We start from the raw sequence: 19,085 nt of genomic DNA, 5'->3' as shown, positions 1-19,085 counted from the left end.
CCTATGTCTTTTACTGTTACATTAAAGTAAATAAACTAACTGTGAATGTGCAATTTTGCAAACCAGCAATTTTCAAAATAGTTGGGTTGCACTTGATTTGCAATGCAATTTCAGATTCACTCCCTGCCACATGTTGCTCTGCTGTGGAATGCATGCGTGGACTGAAAAAGGGGCCATCCCTGACATGATAATCAAGATGATATTTAGCTGTGGAGAGGCAGGGAGCACACCAACCCCCAGATCCATCAAGCCTGAGCCCCGGAAACCACTGTTACCCTTAGCATTAGACATGTTTATGTTCCAGCTGCACTATGTGAGGCAGCCACCCACTCACAATGTATTTGTATGGGTGCCTTTGTGTGAGTGTGGGTGTATGAGTGTGTGTGTGTCTAAGCGTGGTTGTCGAATCGCTGTTCTTCCTGAGCGGACGGTTTCACATTCACATTTTTTTCTTGCTGGCTGATTTAACAGAGGAACGGCTTAATTGGGGTTAATTGTTCCAATCCATCTGTGAAGCCGTGTGTGAGCGAGAAAGAGAGTTATGTGTGCGTGCGTGTGCAGCAACATGTCGAGCCCTGAAACCCGAATCCGAAGCCAATGCTCCCTCGCTTTCATCTTATTCATACATTCATGAAAAAATAAACACGCGGGCCTCGAGTGGAGCAGGGGAGGGCGGTGACGGAGAGGGGAATGCAAGCAGGGAGCTGGTACGACGGAGACGCAGCTGGTCTTCTCTCAGCTACCCTCAGACTCACATGGCATTCACCAGCCGCTGGATTTGGGAAACGCTAAATAGGGGCTTTTCACTTCATGTGCAAAGCGAGTCATTTCAGACGTGTGTGTGAGTTAGTCACCTCTCTGGCCACCGATGAACTCGTCTCTGCAGTCTTGCATCAGCTGCAGGATCCACTTGTACTGAGCGTAGATGCACTGCCATGCTGGGTCGCCTGAAGCGTGCAGGTCAGACAGGTACCTGCACGTGCACAAACACACAGGTGTGAACAACTTTACATAAAAAAACAGGTATGTAGACATCAGAGGAAGGAAGAGAGAGCAAAACAACAATCACGACGAATTCTATTCATTTGATCCAAAAACACTTCACCCTCTTATACACCTCTCTACGCATAATCATCCATCGCTCAGGAGTCGATTTCCTAGGTATCACTCAGCGACCTGTGGGATGTCAGATGACTCACTCTCTGAGCTGTGGCCTGGCTCCCTCTACTGTCATCCTATGAACCAAACCGCTCATTTGTTTCTCATTAGGTGGCATCTTTCAAAAGATTGAGCAAGGCACAAAAAACACACACGCATGCACGCAGCTCCCACCGTCCACGGCAAGAGTAAACAAGAGCCGAGTGGGCGTTCAGAGCCGTGCCTGATGCAGGCAGGATGAAAGATGTTGCCGTGCGGTTGAAAACTGGTTTCTGTGATCCTGACAGGTCGGTCTGAACAATAATAAATCGGGAGAGACCACAAGTATGAATGGGCAGAAAGGATAGAGGGGGAAAAAGAGGGAAAGAAAGGGGGGGAAATAGAAACAGAAACAAGATGACGGGACAACAGAAAGCTGAGAGGACCAGTGAACATTTGGAGAAAAGTGAGAGGCCGACAGAGGAGAGTGGCTGCAGGATGAAGTTCTGTTAAACGATGACATAGAATGATAGGCATAAGAGATATGTCATGACTTTATATTTCATGTACACACACTCTTTGCATTGTGTAGAGATTGTGTGACACGTGAAAAACTGCCGGGGAGAAAAAAAAAAAAAGGCTTCACATGTAGATAATGTACCCGTTAAAACTGTAAAAACTAGGGCCGTCAAAGATACTGCCAAAGAGTATGAGATGTATATAAAACATGACGACAGGGAGGAATACAGACAGATGGTATGACAAATCCGTTGCAGGATTATGAAAACGTAAAGAGACCTGATGTATCTCTTCTGGTCATGCAGCGTCGACGGGGTCTGCAGCAGTTTGTCCAATAAGAGACTCCTCAGAGCTCCGATCCTCGTCTCAACCTCAGCATACACTAGAGCAGAGTAACAGGAAAGAAATATTCAAAATAGAGAGCGTAGATGAAAAAAAGAGTTTTTACTTAATTTCATTTTTTTGTTGAGAAAAAAAACAAACTAAAAATAAAGAAAAGGTTTACCTTTTTTGAAAACCGGGACTTCAGTATTGCCAAAGAGAGATTTGGCTTTCTCATAGTCATTGATCACCACATCGTAATCACCCTGAGAGAGAAAAGGTCAGTTCAGTTAATAATGCAGCCCAACTCATCAATCGTGACACACTGTGTATTTAAGCCTCTCTAGCTCCACCCTCTGGATGACAGCTATCCAAGCTGCACCTTAAAACAAATATACACACATACTGGGGATAAAAAAAAAAACGGTATTAAAAATAACAATTAATAATTAAAAGTGCAGCTTCACAAGAATCATAGTGTTGAATGCTCTTTTTCTTGTAGGGCTGTGGGAGTTCTCAAAGCAGCTTGAGACAACTAGGAGTTGAAAAAAGCTGACTCAAAACCGCTTTTATTAAATATGATAGACTGTTTTGAAAAATCATGACAACATTTGTTAAACACAGAATAACTACTCAAACACTACTGCCTTAACAATTACCACAGACTTTAATCAACGCCTCTGTGCCATGGATGGTTTTACAAAAACTATACATTGTGAGCTTTTGAGTTATATTTATATGTATATATTTATGTATTTAATTGCTGCTGTGAGGCCGGTTTCCTGTTAAAGGACAGTAAAGTGAAGTGAGGTGAAGTTACACATGGTGGTGGACTTGTAAAGTCATGGGAAGCTTCTCATGGGAGACATAAGGTTTTATGATGATTGCTCTGCTGGGTCTTATAATAATAACAGAAGGATATTAAGCCACAGGACTCTGTGCACCATAAAGCATTTTTCTCTGTTCCCATATTTTTAGATGACAATGGGCCTCATTCACCAATATATTCCTAAGTTTGTTCTTAAGAAAGGTCCGAAGAAAACTCTGCGTCAGATTCACGTCGTGTTCTTACAACTGTGTTCTTATAATGAAGAACCCCATTGTCCTCTAGGACAGGTAAACGCCCCACCAATCACCATAAAAGGGCATGAGACTGCAGGACCGTGTGCCCACAGAAATAGAAAAGTTGAGAGAATTAAGTCTAGAATGCCCAAATGAATGTCTAAAGTGGGTGGGCCAAAGTCTATAATATTTGGTAATTGGCAAATCAGTAATCAAGTAGAAATTATGATAAATGATGAACTAGATAGAGTATATGGAAATACATTTCTGGAAACATACAAAGCCAACCCTAATCACATTTTCATGCTACAGAAGAGAGCTATAAGAATTGTAAATGATCGGATAATTATGAACCAACCAATGCACTATCTATTACCTTGCCTTACCTATTATATGCTTTAAAAGTTTGTGATCTAGTTGATCTTAAAACTGCAAAGATGATTTACAAAACACAAAATAATCTGCTTCCTGACTGAATTTAGGGGAATATGTATGTTTAAAACAAGGAATGCAAATGTGTAGCTGTAAAATAAAGAAAAGGTTAAAAATAAGGTAGTAAACACATATAAAACTGAGGTATGATTATTACCTTGTATGAAATGTTTGGAATTTTGTTTTTGTTTTGTTTCTGTAAACCTAGTAGTGAAAGGGTTAAGGCCCATTGGGTACGCATAATAAGCGTAAGGTTTATCCAATACCTTTCTGGTCAGTATTTTTTTGTTGTCCTTTTAATTTAATGCCTTATTGTTATTTATTTATTTTTATGTGCATTATTTTCAGAAAATAATTTAACTTGTATTAGGACCAAAATAAATTACTACTACTACTACTACTACAACAATCGTAAACAAATAACTTCAATAGTTCTGAAGTAGAGGTACCGAATGCCAAAAAAGTTGTCATATTTAATAGCATCAGTAGTGGATACAAAAAAAACACAAAAAAAGATGCATGAGATGATAGTAGCTGTTCAGTGTGCAAGTGTTAGTGTAGTGTTTATTTATTTTAAAAGACAATACTGCTTTGTAAAATAATAAAAATAATTATTAAAAATGATAAAAATATTTTTGTGATTTGAATCCTATGTTATACAACATACTGAAGAACTGAAGAAAACGCAATAACTAATTATTTTGCCCGAACATGTTAGCGCTTAAATGTGAGCAAGTGTGCTCTTGAGTGTACGTAGATTCTGTTTTTAACTAAGAACAAATAAGAAAACAATGGTGAATGTCAGAATCTTTGTGAAAACTGCATAAGTGGGTTTTTAAGGAGACATTTCTTGGTGAATGAATTGGTAAAATGTAATGTTATGACAGCTAAATTAACTCAAGGTTAGTTTCATGAACACGAAGATGAAAAAAATAGACAAATAACGAGACATAAATACTGTATGCTAAAGGAAGTAAAACCGATTTTCACCTCCTCCATCACTCAGAGAGCTGAAGGCTTTCCCATTATGATGAATGACCGAAAATCTCACTCCACATCAAATGACAGCATTTACAATTGTATTGGTGTGGAGGCAAAGGGAAGCTGTATTTATTTTGTATTCAGCACTGTGTCCACACTGTATTGTGCTGGTGTTTCTATTGCTATTTTGTACATGTACTGTGTGGATAGTACCTTTTGGATATTGCGCTCAATGTTGAGTGGCAGGTTGAAGAGAAACTTGAAACGCTGCAGGACGTTGAGTGCATTGCGTGTGGAGTCGGCTTTGTCTTTCCGCCCCAAGACCTCCTGGAACAGAGTATCTGCGGTATCACTCGCTCCTACGAGAAACACAGAGAGAGCGAGAGTGTGAGTGAGAGCGAACGAGGCAGGAGCAAATGAGACGCTGGGATACTATAAAAATAAATGTTGATACCACATTTCCCTTTTAATGGCGACCTCTGGTTTTCTTCCTGCTCTGTGTGCTATCTGAGACAGTAGAGGCTGAGCTGCTAAGGAGAAAGTGACAGCTATCTCTTAGTCAGACAGCTTAGTGGAACCTTTGCACGACTAGCTGGCTTCGTGGGTGGCCTCGGATGTGCCGTCAAATAGAAAAAAAAACAAGTTCTTCTAATCAAAACAAAGCCCAACCCCCAAAACAAAATCCCTGAAGGAAAAACAGCATGGGACCAAACAGAGGAATATTTCACATTTTTTCATTCGCCAGTCTGAGTTGTCATGAAACTAACATTCCTATTTTGTGATTGGCTGACTGGTGCTGCGTGTTTTGACGCATTACTTTTTTGGGGGTGAATGGTGGCCTGGGCCCACTGGGCCACGGGCCCACAAGTCTGGGGCTGTGGGGATGAAAGCTACGTCCGGCTTGGAGGTTTATTTACTCTAGACTCCGGGAAAAGGACCTGCTTATTGACCCTCCATTAGAGAAGTCACATTATCATGTATGAGATGAGAGGGTGGGAACACAGGATCTGCTGAGGGATCTGCTTGTTAAAAAGGGGGAGATCTACAAAGACGTCTGAACATACACACACAGTGTACATGTGTTCGGTTAATGGACGGCATATCGGTGGGTGATAAGTTTGGCAGCACAGAGCATCAGACTGTTTCTTCTCATAATCACTTTGACCCTTTTGCTCTTTGAGTTTTATTTGGAAATAATAATAATAATCGGGTTAAAAGTCAACCCAAGAACATAGTGTAAAAATAAGTCAAAGTAATGTGCAGGGAGAGGAAAACCAACGCAAAAAGGGGACTTTGTTAACATGACATCAATTAAATAATAGATAAAACAGTTTAAAGTTATTTTTTGATATGTATTGTAGGATTATGATTTTTGTGGGGAATCTGTACCAAACAAAGATGATTTCTTAAGTCTGTAGAATATGATGTGTAAGCCAGGACATCTCTGCAGCACCACCATATTTTATTTAAAATGGTATTTTGACACACATTTCGCTTTTAACAAATATTGCGATTTCCTCCTCATTTGGAGATTTGGAAATTGCAGTAGGCCATAATGCAATTTTGATTAATTGTGCAGCCCTTCTTCTGTCCCCTAAAATCATCTTTTAACAGAGATGATGATGATGTCACATGATGACACGTGGGCCAGTTCTATTCAATGAGGAAGACTTTGAGACTTTGAGATGCAATTTTATTGCTCTGAAAAACCCAGTAACTGAGCCTTGAGTTGAGATTATTTTGTCACATGTAAAAGCTCAATATCCTATTGGAAACTGACCTCTGAGTGCATCTTTGAAATCGTTTGAATTAATGACCTGGAATATTTCCCTCTCTGAATTGTATCTTGTATATAATTTTTTAGAAAACCTTAACGTAATTTGTAAGAACTAGGGCGGGGATACTACTGCCCACCCCTAGTAGGAACTGAAGTTTTGGAAAAGAAGAGCTAAAAGGATGCACTGATTTGAAGCGGTTAGGAGGAGAAACGTTTTCTCCAGGGTTGCTGAAAATGAAACAGTATGAAAAGTAAAGCTAAATCAAATAATAATAAAGGGTGTACAGAAATTGATCGTCAGCAAAATAACTTACTTTGCTAATTATGCCAATAGATTTAGTTAATTTTTTACGGACATAATCAATGTGTTCTTATCAAAGAAGAATGACATCGTTTCTTCATGCATCTCAGGCTGACTGGGAAGCATTCAAACAACTAAAAAGATTGTGGAATTTCATCTAAATTCAAATCTGATTTCTTAAACCAGCTTGGAAACACGTCATTGTCATTGGCTATCAATGCATTAAATGACACAAGAAATTGGGCCCTTTATGTGCTAAGAGGATGTGTTTTGGGGGAAATGTCCCAAAAACTGAAACTTCACATTTGCAAAACATTTCTCAGTAGTTTCTCTCGGGGCTGGACTCTGAATGAAAAGATGCTTACTGTTGAGGATGTTTTCTAGTCGTTGGGTCATCGATCCCTCCACTCTCTCTGTGCCATCCGACTCCAGCCTCTGGTGGATCGCTGCAACTCAAAAGTGAGTATTCATTTGTATTGTAAAGGACTGTGATGGACAAACTACAGTTAAATACACTAAAATAAAAACCAGAGAAATAATAAATGTTAGCATGAATGTTGAGGTGGGAATAAATGTGGAAAAGGAAACAAACAGTTCTCTACACTGTAGAGTAACCGACGTGCAATCCCCGGAGACAGGAACATTTTCAATTTCAGGAACCGAAGGTAAAACAATAAACAGGCCCTACCCCAGTGATAGATGGGAGATAACCTCGCCGGTCCTCCGCCCACAGATGCTGCTATTGAACCCACCCCCTACCCCCTCCTTGTGCCTGTTCCCACGCAACAGGCGACGTGACCTCGTCCCAGCGGTGACTGTACTGGATCAATTCACCTAACCGAAGCCATTAACAGCACCGTTTTGTGGTCTTGGGACATTTGGAGCCCTTTGACCTGGAGGTAATGTGAATCTAAAATGTTTCAACTCTGAAAAATAACATTTGGGAGCGCAGAGCCGGAGGTCTGGATGCCGCAATATGACTGTTGCTGAGGGGGGGTGGGAGGAACTCTCTGATGGCTTGTATCCATCACTTAGCATGAAGAGCTTTACGCGGGAGAGGGAATTTGAAAAGAGGGAATGAGGGGCGAAAACAGAGAGCAAAAGAGGCAGAGCGAGTGGTGTGGCTGCCCCAGTGAATAAATAAATGGTGTGCAGTAGTGGGCAGCTGGGCGCTGAGAGCTGCAGTGTGAGTTTATTGACAGAGTGGAGGAGAGGTGGAGGAGGCTTAGGAGACCTTCTCATACATACTTGGGGAGCGATTCAAATATGCAAAGGCAGACATCTCAAGAATGAGACAGAAACATGGAAAAAAGAAAAAGTATAGCGATCCTCTCATTTCTGTTCTCTCCACTTCCTGCTTCTCCCACAACTACAAATGCTCGCTGTTAGCAGAGCTTGGACACAGCAGAGGGAGCGGGAGGCAAAGTGAAGGGGGGAGAGCTCTGTAAATAAATATGTGGGTCCATTCTGACAGACAGAAGCCTCAAGGCAGAGACCGAGGTATTCCTAAAGCCCACTGTTCAAACATGCCATTGCCTAATCGGTGCGGACGTCGCTGGCCCTTTCATGGACCTCTCGCTGACCGGCATAAAACGTGGCCAGATGCAAGTTAGGACAAAGGCACATAGACGTGGGAGTGTATATGGGAGAGCACAGGATTGATAGGGCTGAACACACAGGAAGACTAAGACACACACACTGCAGGTCTGCTTCACGTCTACACTTTCCCCCCCTTGCCCTGCTGCCACAGCTGTGTGTCCTCTGCATCTGTCACACACTGAAGGGCTGATGACGTCACGGCTAACCTAAACATCAGGTCAGAGTCCGGATAACACACGCAGCCAGGACCTGAGGAAGAGCTGTGGCTCCCGCTTCACTTCCTGGAACCATTGAGGGACGAAAAAAATGAATAAGAATAAAAATACAGTGTCCCTGGATTCTAAAGCTGGAGATGTTTTGACTCCTGCCGGGGCCGGGGGCTCGGGGAATAGGCCCTGGGAATCTGGCATTTTTGGAACACGGTAGCCGTTCCATTTCCTGCATCACTGGGAGGCTTCCTGTTCACACAACAATGAAAAACCTCAAATTTCAACATTTTAGCAGAAACAACCCTGGCCTCCCTGACAGACTGTCAGTCAGTCAGTCAGCCAGTCAGTCAGTCAGTCAGTCAGTCAGTCAGTCAGTGAATCAGCCGGAGCGGCTCTGTCTCAGATGCATTGCTCAATTTGTCACTGAGGCGCCACGACCAAACAGTCGCCACTCCCGAAACCTTGCATTTCTTTCACCAGTCTGTGGTGGTTCACATGGAGTGTTTACAGGAACACTTGTTTATCCGCTGCAGAAAAAATCCCTTCTGCAAACAACCAAAATATTCAAACAAATATCAAACAAGAAATCTGCCAACGGGGTAAGCAAAAGTGACTTCTTGATTTCTTGAAAGTAGTATAAAAATCTGACCACTACAAAAACTATCTGAGCTCAAAACAAGCAAGAACTACAACATTATTTAATTAAATGTCCATTTGGCCTCACAACACACAGTACTTCCAACGTTCTACCCTCAGTAACTAGACCACCTGACAGAAGTAAAATGAGTTTACATCTAGAGGATTCTAACCTGTGACTTCATGTGAACCCCGTCTGACTCTGGGACTCTGTGTGAGTGACGCTGCATTGCTTCTCTTGGTGAATGTACAGTAGTCTAATCTGCCCAGATTTATGGTTCAATTCCCACTGACACAAATCACATTTAAAATTAATTAAAATGATTTTACTACATTGGTAACACTTTGACTTCATTTATGTCCCAAGTTGTCCATCCACTTTTATACATACTGTGATTTTGAAGTTAAATATAACTTTTTATAACATCACATTCTTCTAACTCTTTTCTCTTTCCTCTTAATTTTTTTGTTAACTTAAAAGCTGTTATATAATGAGATATGGGCATGACATTTTGAACTTTTTTCCCCCTTGTAATCAGGGATGCACCCATCCAACTTTTTTTCTGATACCAATAAAAATACCTCAACTCTGAATATCTGCTAAAAAAAAATTCCAATCTTGTACCTATGGTCTCTTATCCCAAATTTTAAATCTGTATACCAGCTATCACTTTTATGTAAAGTAACATGAGGCCACAAATTACTTACGCCGGCAGCTCACTGTGACTTAATAAATTTAGCAGAAACACTGACATTTGATTGGTCAATCTGGTCGATAACAGATCTGCTCAATAACGTCAGTATCAGCCCCTGTATCGATCTGGTGGTTGGGATGGGATCCTTTAACCTCACCAGCCAGATGGTTTGTTGTCACACAGAACCATTTGAGAAGCCATCATTGGAAACTGTTTGGAAAAGGGCAGGCACTTTCAATAAATATTTGGCAGGTGATTGGATGAACCATCTGTCAATCAAACTCTTGCCGAAGCCAGTCGGGAGAAGAGCGAAAACATCAAGAAAAGCCTTCAGTGTTGTTTCCTTGCTCTTCTTTTCATGAAGAAATACTCTCCAGTTCTGATATAACTGATGCTGTTGCAGCATCTTCACTAACCTCTTCAGGAGCTGCCATTGTTGTTTAGAACAGTCGCCTCTCTGTTTCTTTACAGACACACCTAAGCCACGCCCATAGCTGCCAGTAGCTCCTCACAGGACGCTGATTGGTCTGTGCACTGGCTGGCCGGACACAAACAGTTTATTTGAAGCCTGACAAAATGGATTTTCGTGCGAACTGTGATCCTGCGATTCACGCGTGATGTTGCGACATCGCGAGAATCCAGCTGCTGTGCAATGCAAGGCATGCTTTGCCCCGATAAAAAAAAATACATGCCCCGATAGTGCCATTTGGATAGATGCTTCTGCTAAAAGAATGAATGCTGATCTGGGTGCAGCTCATTCTTTATACCGTGCAAATGTTTTGAGGCCACGCAACTTAATCATGCACTTCTGATCAGCCCTTTGGAAGTTCTAAGAATACAATCCTAGCATAAAAAGCTGGCCGGAGCTCCCAGTCTTGTCTCTCCATTTGCCTCCATTTCAACACAAACAGCACCGTAATTAACAAGATTTGTGGTTTTGCAGATGCAAAAGTCTAAACTGTGTGCTTAAGCACAGAGTTCATAGTTCATTAAAAAGAGACATGGGATTTTGTTTTGCTATTGCTGTTGGAGACGGTTAACTATACTGGAGAGCAATTAAGAAGCAATTAGTGGGGACAAGAAAGAGAGGGAGGGAGAGAAACCCCACGGATGTTGAAGTCAGAGTCCTGCTGTTTGCTCTAAATATTTTCTATCCGCCTCATTTCTTTTCCAAGATTTGGCCTCTCCTCCTCGTTTCCACCACGCCGGCAGCAGTACACTTGCATTAAAAAGTAACTCCGGACTTCTATTAAAGTCATCAATAAAAATCTCACATGCAAGCCGAAGTGAAAATAAACAGGGGAGGAGACTAAAATGTCTTGATGGTGATTGAGAGGGCTGGAAGCACTACAGCGACTTCTAACACAGCGGATTCTGAACAAGGAGAGAACACACAAGCACCCTGTTAATTTCTTTTTTTTACCCACAGCTAATTTCTTTTAAATGTTCACAGCTACATCTCAGGTGAGGTTCATTTGGAACGACTAAGAACAGCAGAGACCTGCCAAACACCGCTGAGAGACAAAGAAAGGATTCACAGTTAGCTCAGACAGCTGTGCTAACTAGGCCTGGCAGTGAGCTGCTGCAGAGCTGTCTCGAGCTGGCTGCCTGCTAGCAGCGTGTCGGCTGGTATGTCGGTTTGGCTGACCGTGCCCAGTATAAAGAATATCTCCACTTGAGCTATCCATTCTGGGCTACCACTTCGTTTTTTAATGATTGAGAGCCAAATCTTGGCCGAGAAAGGATGTTGTAGTGCTGTAATGAGTCATGATGAGAGGGCAGGAGTCAGGGAGTTTAAAAATGAATGTTTAAGTTAAGTTGTTGGTCTGAAAGGGAGACTAGGTTTTTTTGTGGAAATTTGAAAAGTGGGAGTTGTATGATATTCGAGGATAAAGTGAGTACTAGCTTTTATGTTACAGAGTGAACCTGTTCCTTTATGATAATGTTGTATTTTGTGTTGTTTGTAGCCTTGTTGTTGATGAGCTCATTTATAGTGTAGACTAACTGTTGTAGTTAGTTAGCCCTAAATGGCTCCTGTCCATTAAGTTTAGTTACAATGAAGGAAATTAACTAGGGCTGTCAAATTCATTTTAACGCCACTCATTTAAAGTGAAGATACTGGTATCATATGAAACTACAAAAACATAAAGAATCCATTGGTACCAACCATGTCATACTAGTTTGTCGCGAAGGAAGCTAAATAACACTCCAAATTTATGCAAAATTTTGGTGAGGAAAAACTGGCATGGCTATTTTCAAAGGGGTCCCTTGACCTCTGACCTAAAAATATGTGAATGTAAATGGGTTCTATGGGTACCCACGAGTCTCCCATTTACAGACATGCCCACTTTATGATAATCACATGCAGTTTGGGGCAAGTCATAGTCAAGTCAGCACACTGACACACTGACAGCTGTTGTTGCCTGTTGGGCTGCAGTTTGCCATCTTATGATTTGAGCATATTTTTTATGCTGAATGCAGTACCTGTGAGGGTTTCTGGACAATATTTGTCATTGTTTTGTGTTGTTAATTTATTTCCAATAATAAATATATACATACATTTGCATAAAGCAAGCATATTTGCCAACTCCCATGTTGATAAGAGTATTACATACTTGACCTTTACGGTACATTTTGAACAGATACAAAATGTGTGATTCATTTGCGATTAATCGCAATCAACTATGGACAATCGATTGACAGCCCTAAAATTAACTAAAAGAAAGTGGATCAATCAATCGGACCTCTTTTTTACTGTTACTGTTGCATATTTACACATCCATTAGACAAAGAGCAACGTTGATTCTCCTTGAAAAGATACAACGGGATTAAAAAGACCACCTGACTATCGTTCTCATGTTTGTTGGTTATTTTGTTTTAAATTATTTACTGCATTTTATCATAAATGTGTTAAACATGCTATCTGTCTGTCTACCTTGTTCAATTCAAAGTGTTCATAATCCAAAATTAGGCGTTACAAAGCAAGTGGGGCATTTTATAATCATCTTATATTAAGGCCAATACCGTGAATCCCATCCTGTCACACAGGTCATAAAGCATCATGATGCCCTCTTGGTTCAAAGGTCAATTAAGTCCATCCATAGTGTATTGCTTCCTCTGTCTGTAGAGACTGTACATTTCCCATTGGGGCAGTGGGCACACAGTAGGCACGCTCAGTCTGAACGTGAGAATGACTGTGCATTGTTCCCATTGGTCATATTGGGTCTGTTATCAGCACTATCAGTCCTAATACTCTGGCCTGCATTGTGTTGGGCTGCTCCGTTTATTTAGATTCAGCCACTAACAATGAAAACATTGCCTCTCTCCCAACCGGGGCACAAACACACGGAAAGCAATAATAATAATGATGGAGGCAGAAAAGTGTACGTATAAATAGTAAGGGGAAGTAACTGAGCAGCTATGGCGGGAGGAGAGAGTAAACAGACAAAAGTATGAATGATGAAGCGAACAATTGATTTGGAGTACCTGGCAGAGCGACAGCAGTCAGTCGCTCCTACCTTGAAATCTTTTTGGCATCTGAAGGTCCATGTGGCCAAGTGTGTGTTTTTGTGTGTCCACTTCCAGGCTCTAGGGAGACTCAAGTGTGACTATGTGTGACAGGTGAGAGCTGATCTCATTTTGATGAAGGTGAATTAGCCGTGTTGTGGTTGGCTGGTGTAACTGTAGTACGAAGTGGAGGGTTTTCACACGGCGTCCAAATGAGCCTCTTTAATCAACCGCCGCTAAACCGCATGTGGAGGGGGAAAAATCCCAACACTTGCACGCTTTCCAAAAATCAAAAGCTCTTTTCTGAGCAGAGATGAAGAGTGATGATTTGGAAGTTTGTGTATTGATTGTAGGCCATTTGGTACGATTCCATAGCACACAAAAAATTTGTTAATCCCTCTCACCTGCCAGAGCGTCCTGGGCCTCAAAGAACGTACTGAGGCCTCCTTTTACGTAGGCCAGACTCCCCTCATTCTTCTTAGTGGCCTGCTTCTTCAGATGATTGGCCCCAGTCTTCAAGTGCTCAAAACTGAGGAAACGAAAACAAAATGATCATGCCATTAGATGAGGCCTGCAACTTGTGATTACTGTCATACTGTCATTAATTGTCTAGTTAATCGATTAATTGTTTAGTCTATAAAATGTCACACCATTTTTAAAAATTCCCATGACAATAGTTTGAGATGACGTCTTCAAATTGCTCCGATATCCAATGTTAAATGGAGAAAAGCAGCAAAAAGTCATGTTTAAAGACCCAGAACCAAATTCATGGATCTCAGAAACTCAGTCACACACTAATTTTCAGCCAATGTGAGTGCGTGTGTCTGTGTGAGAGTCCAAAATGAGGTTTCCTCCGCAGGAAGAAACAGTCACCCAGCCAGGTCCAAACAGAGGCCCCTGGTCATGCTGGATCCTGGGGTCTGGGTTACTGGAAGGCTAAGCAGGGGGGAGAGGAAGCCAGGAGAGTCCAAAATAACTCTCCTCTGCCCTCACATGACAGTCAACTGGACTCAGGGCTTTTCGGTCAACAGGCTGTCGCGTCTACATACCTCACTGCTCTCTGAAGGACCAAATGGGAAGATTCAGCCAAGACAATATAACCTCAAAATGAACGTCATAAAACCAAGCATAATAAATGATCTGCCTGTCCACATATGAGAAGCTGGAACCTGAGTGTTTAAATAATCAATTATCAAAATTGTTGCAGATTTATTTTATAACAATTAATAGTCGATTGATAATCAATTAATCAACTAACTGCAGTTCGGCTGGACCATAATCATCTGTTCGGCTTGGTGAGGGAATAGGGGTAATATCTCTTTGGCAACACATGGATTTACCTGCCACTGATCTCACCTGCCAGCAAGGAGTGCTACTGGAACAAACCAGTAGGAAATGCTAGCATAGTGACCAGGATGTGCCAGATTCACACTTTTTTTAAAGATTATTTTTTGTTTTTTTTTGCCTTAATTTGACAGAGACAGTGACAGTTATGAAAGGGTGAGAGAGAGGGAAGGTCAGATTTGAACCCTGGGCCACGGTAAGGACTAAGCCTTGGTACATGGGACGCCCGCTCTACCAGGTGAGCTACCGGAGCGCCCCCCAGACTCCCACTTTAGTTCATCAGTGTACGCAGACAAGCTACAAGGAATTAATCCTAGACCTCAGTTTTTGCCTCTTGTGTCTCGTGTCTAGTTACTTCAGCAGAGGACATACAGTAAGTATGATATAAGCCAACTTCTGGTGGGTCTCCAGGAAAATTTAAAACTTGCATTGCATTCTTGAGAGCTTCAGTCAAAGGGAGTCTCTTTCCCCCTTTCTTATTAGTAGTTATGAAGGATGGTAGTTTAAGACTGGTGATAACAAAGGGCCTACCTGGAGCCTGTGTGGTTTTCTATGAGGTACCAGGTGGCAGAGAAGTTCTCACTGGTGAAGTCTCCACTCATTCCTGGAAATGTCAGCTCCATGTCTTTCTGTGGGAATTTGCCTCTGAGAAAAGACAGATACACAGAGATGAACACAGAAGAAAGGCAAGACAAAGAAGAACTCCACTGTATTAAAAGATCAGATGTGCAGTATACAGTATAGTACTGTAATGACACTAAAACAGAGAATGTATAATATACAAATATAATGAACAAATTGGGAGTGTGAAGGGATTGGCAACATAATTCTGATACAGTACTTTTTTTTTTATATGTGATGTTGGGTTCAGTTTCTCCAGCAGGGGGCAGTGTGCTGCCAAAAAGTAACCCAGGCTGGGAGAGCTCGGCGTGGGAAGTGCAGTGTGTGACGCCTGGGTGCCCCTGGAGGACCCAGCACTCATTAGGGAAGCTTGATCTCTACTAATGACCCGTGGCCTACACAAACCAACCCCCCCTCCACCACCACCACCCACTCTGCAGTCACACACACACATATATGTAGAAAAACCGACACACCGACAGTACTGTAAAGTAAGGTGACGTATGCACACACAGAAAACCAGAAGCACTCAGTAGTAAGTACAAGCACATACACACTCAGTCATGTATGTGACATAATATTACAAATAGATGTTGCAATGGTTAAGATGAGTGAAATTACAAGCTTCAAATGTATACAGTATCTGTATCAAAGATCAGAGTTAAGTGTTTTAACCCCTTTAGTTTTTTCTGTGGTAAAAATTCACACTCAAGAAAACATTTAAATGTAAAAGGAGTGAGTGTATTTGAGGGAAATACAGCACAACAAAAAAAAAATGCTACTGTCTCATTCCCTTTATAATCCTCATTGTTTTCAAATTAGCTCAGGAGATCCCAAACTCGGATGGCTACGGAAGACAGTCCCATACAACGTCTGTGCAACTATCTAATCTTACATTTAATGACCATTGGAGTCCTTTTCTGTACCTTCAAATAGTGTTAGAATGAAAGTAAACAAGGAGAGCTGAGGGCACTGTCCAGCTTCCTGATATGATTCAATGCCTCTGTAAGCTCTCGCATGTGTTTAGTTTGCAGAAGACACAAATTAAGACAAGTTCGTAGCTTTCAGGTGTTGTAATACATCATTATCCACCTCTGAGAGAGACTGTGGAATGTGTACCAAATGACGAGAAACCGATTATTTGGGCCGATTTATTATTTAAGTCCTGAACTATGTGCTTAGTAACTTCTAACTGTGTTTCACTAAAGTGCGTTGCACTTCTAAAAACTTAAGGAATGTCATATGTAAATCAGTTGCTAGGAAACATCTATAGAACTGTGTAATCACACAGCAATCAACAACATAATCTCTGAAGATACTGCAGCAAGCGATATATTGAAGTTACTTGCAAAGGCCAGTATTACTTGGTTATATTGTATTGTATTCAATTCATTAAAGTTCAGAGTGAGGGGAAAATCCATTTACGCTACCAAACAGACCTTATCTTGCATCACTATTGATGTAATTTTGCAGTTGAGCATGTGGAGATATTTCGTAACAACTAACGTACAGACTAGTTTGTGTGGTGCAAGCAAATTTAATCTGGTGACTTTTCAATCTCCATTTATTACATTATATCTAGGCCAAGTATGACGTTTTACACAGCTGGTGCAAACATCTACAGCTGAATAACCATTCAGTGACATCACCATACAAAGATCGAGCGATGCTCTTTTACTAACAAACAGCGCTTCCGATTAAATGCTTTAACCCTTGTGAAGTCTTCACATTTTGCATACTCCGCTTGTCCTAAGGGTCAAAAATCACCAGCCTTTGCTAAACCCCTAAAATAAAGCAGCTTAACTTGAATTTATACCCCAAATCTATTATGAACGAAGAAACAACCTATCATTCATCACAAACTTTGTGATTATCTGGGTTTTCTCTCTTCACAGTTCAGAAAGACTGAAGGGAAACAATAACAGTCTTGAACTTTTTTGGCAACTTAGTTATACATTCTTTTACACTGTACAATGAGGAATTCAACTACATAATACTAGTGTTTTCCTATTTTGTAACCACAGCCCCACAAAGTGTAAAAACAACAACAATAAATAAGAATAAAATATAATAATAGATACAAAACCAAAGATGTGAAGAACATAAATCAATCAACTTAAATCAGCATATGTAACATGTATTTGTTTTACAGTCCTTTAGTTTTTTGTTTTTCATTTTGTCTGTGAACTTGAGTCATGTTTGAGGCCGTGGAGGGGACAAGCCCAAGAAATGGTAAATGATTTTATAACTACCGGGTCATAAATGACCCTATGACAATCTTCGTACCTTGGTGGTGTACAGAGTTCAAGGAAATATAAACAACGCAATGTTTAATTTTTTCTTTTTTCGCTTTCTCTTTTTTTTTTTTAACACCGTGTCCTAACTGGATGCGAGCGTTTAGGAACACTTTAGGAAAAATCATTGAATTTCAAGTTGAAAAATGATCATTTAGGGTGTTTTCTCTGCTGTGAAACATAGTGGCAGGTAATTTTTGACCCTTAAGACAACACAAGGGTTAAGGAGTGTTTTATTCTCCCTGTATCAGATCAACACATTACTGTCAAAGAGAATTGTGTAGACTTTTAATGCTGGATGTTTAACGCAATCCTGGCAGACGAGTGAATGGTACAGCCTGTTTACGGGGGTCTTGTCTCTGGCCACGAGCGGTCACTTGCCCCCGGCCCCTCTAAACCAAACAAACACTAACCCAGAAATGCCAGAACCTGACAACACAAACTATATATTACAACTGCTGCACTCCCTGCCAGGCGCGTGGGAGGCAGCACCACGCCGCCTGCTCCGAGGCGGTACACAAACATGTGTGTATGGGACGCTGCTTTAGTTCTTTCCAAATCCCTTTCTATCGCCGTCCTCTCTGCTTTATACACAATTATTCTGTTTCCACTCCCTGCGAGCAGCGGTTAGAGGCCGTTCAGCCATTGCTGTGTTGGCATAATATTTCAAACGCCTGCATATGGGGAGAGTTTGTCTCTGTTTAGGGATGTAAACCATGACTCAATGACTAGGGCGCGTGTGTTTACGGCGGTGTGATTGTGCCGAGCGATGCTTGTGTGCGTGCGTTTGTGTGTTCTCCGTCCGTACTTGTCTACGTCGATGCCCAGTGGATTGCTGGGTCGCAGGGAGAGGGGGGAGATGCCTTTGTTGCGGTCAGTCCTCATGTCGTAGTAGTTCATTTCATCCACCCACACAGCGGACTGCTCCATGATACCTGCAGGACAGGGCAGGACAAGTGAGGAGAGACACGCGCCAATGAGCTCAACAACATGTCCCAGATGTGCGCTCACACACACAGACGTACCCTCTCTCAAACATACAAACACGCACATTTATGCAGAATCATAAGTATGTACAGAATACTACATTACATGTTTAGGTCCTCTACAGTGGCCGAGATTGCTCAACCCACTGCAACTTCAGAAACTACATGCAAATGAGCATAACAAAAGTAAATGAAATATATATATCTTCTCACTTCGACAACACACGCATCGCGCATTCAGGGAAAACTGCAAATAAATAAAAGGCAATTTGAGAAACACGCTCACCAATTAGAGAAACACATTCACCAATTTGACAACATATACGCAGCATTAAGAAATGTGCCGCAAATACAGACATGCTCCAAGTCATTTAGAGAAACTGAAGTTTCCAGCAGACACACAAGTCATCAGTGAAAGGCTAATGCTGGCCAGTATCTCCCATAATATTGGAATCAGATTGTTAAAATTCGAATAAATGTTAGCTCATTCGCGTGGTTGACTTCAGTAAATCACATCACACAAATCACATGACCAGGTGTGTTCAGCACATTATTTTTCAATTTGCATGTGTTTTATTTATTTCCTGTGTATTTTTATCAATGCAATGTACTGTATGTGTTGCTAAAGTGGTGAACAAATACATTTTTTAATTGACTTTTTGAA

The 19,085-nt window shown here is 41.3% G+C and overlaps 1 protein-coding gene across 5 annotated transcripts in view; it reads right to left on the bottom strand.

Annotated features, from left to right (window-relative positions):
• exoc2 (exocyst complex component 2) overlaps window positions 1–19,085 on the bottom strand; it is a 147,935-nt gene that overhangs the window by 18,709 nt on the left and 110,141 nt on the right. For all 5 annotated transcript variants that reach the window (XM_074636243.1, XM_074636241.1, XM_074636242.1 and 2 more), the window contains 8 exons: window positions 18,244–18,370; window positions 15,052–15,165; window positions 13,581–13,705; window positions 6,896–6,976; window positions 4,666–4,811; window positions 2,162–2,243; window positions 1,936–2,038; window positions 855–973 (listed from right to left, as the gene is read on the bottom strand). In XM_074636243.1, coding sequence (XP_074492344.1) covers window positions 855–973; window positions 1,936–2,038; window positions 2,162–2,243; window positions 4,666–4,811; window positions 6,896–6,976; window positions 13,581–13,705; window positions 15,052–15,165; window positions 18,244–18,370 — 897 coding nt within the window. The remainder of the gene's footprint in view (window positions 1–854; window positions 974–1,935; window positions 2,039–2,161; window positions 2,244–4,665; window positions 4,812–6,895; window positions 6,977–13,580; window positions 13,706–15,051; window positions 15,166–18,243; window positions 18,371–19,085) is intronic.

This window comes from Sebastes fasciatus, chromosome 5 (genome assembly GCF_043250625.1).
Source record: "Sebastes fasciatus isolate fSebFas1 chromosome 5, fSebFas1.pri, whole genome shotgun sequence".
NCBI lineage: Eukaryota > Metazoa > Chordata > Actinopteri > Perciformes > Sebastidae > Sebastes > Sebastes fasciatus.
The sequence above is the reverse complement of the archived record's forward strand: the minus strand, read 5'-3'. Positions and strand labels throughout refer to the sequence as shown.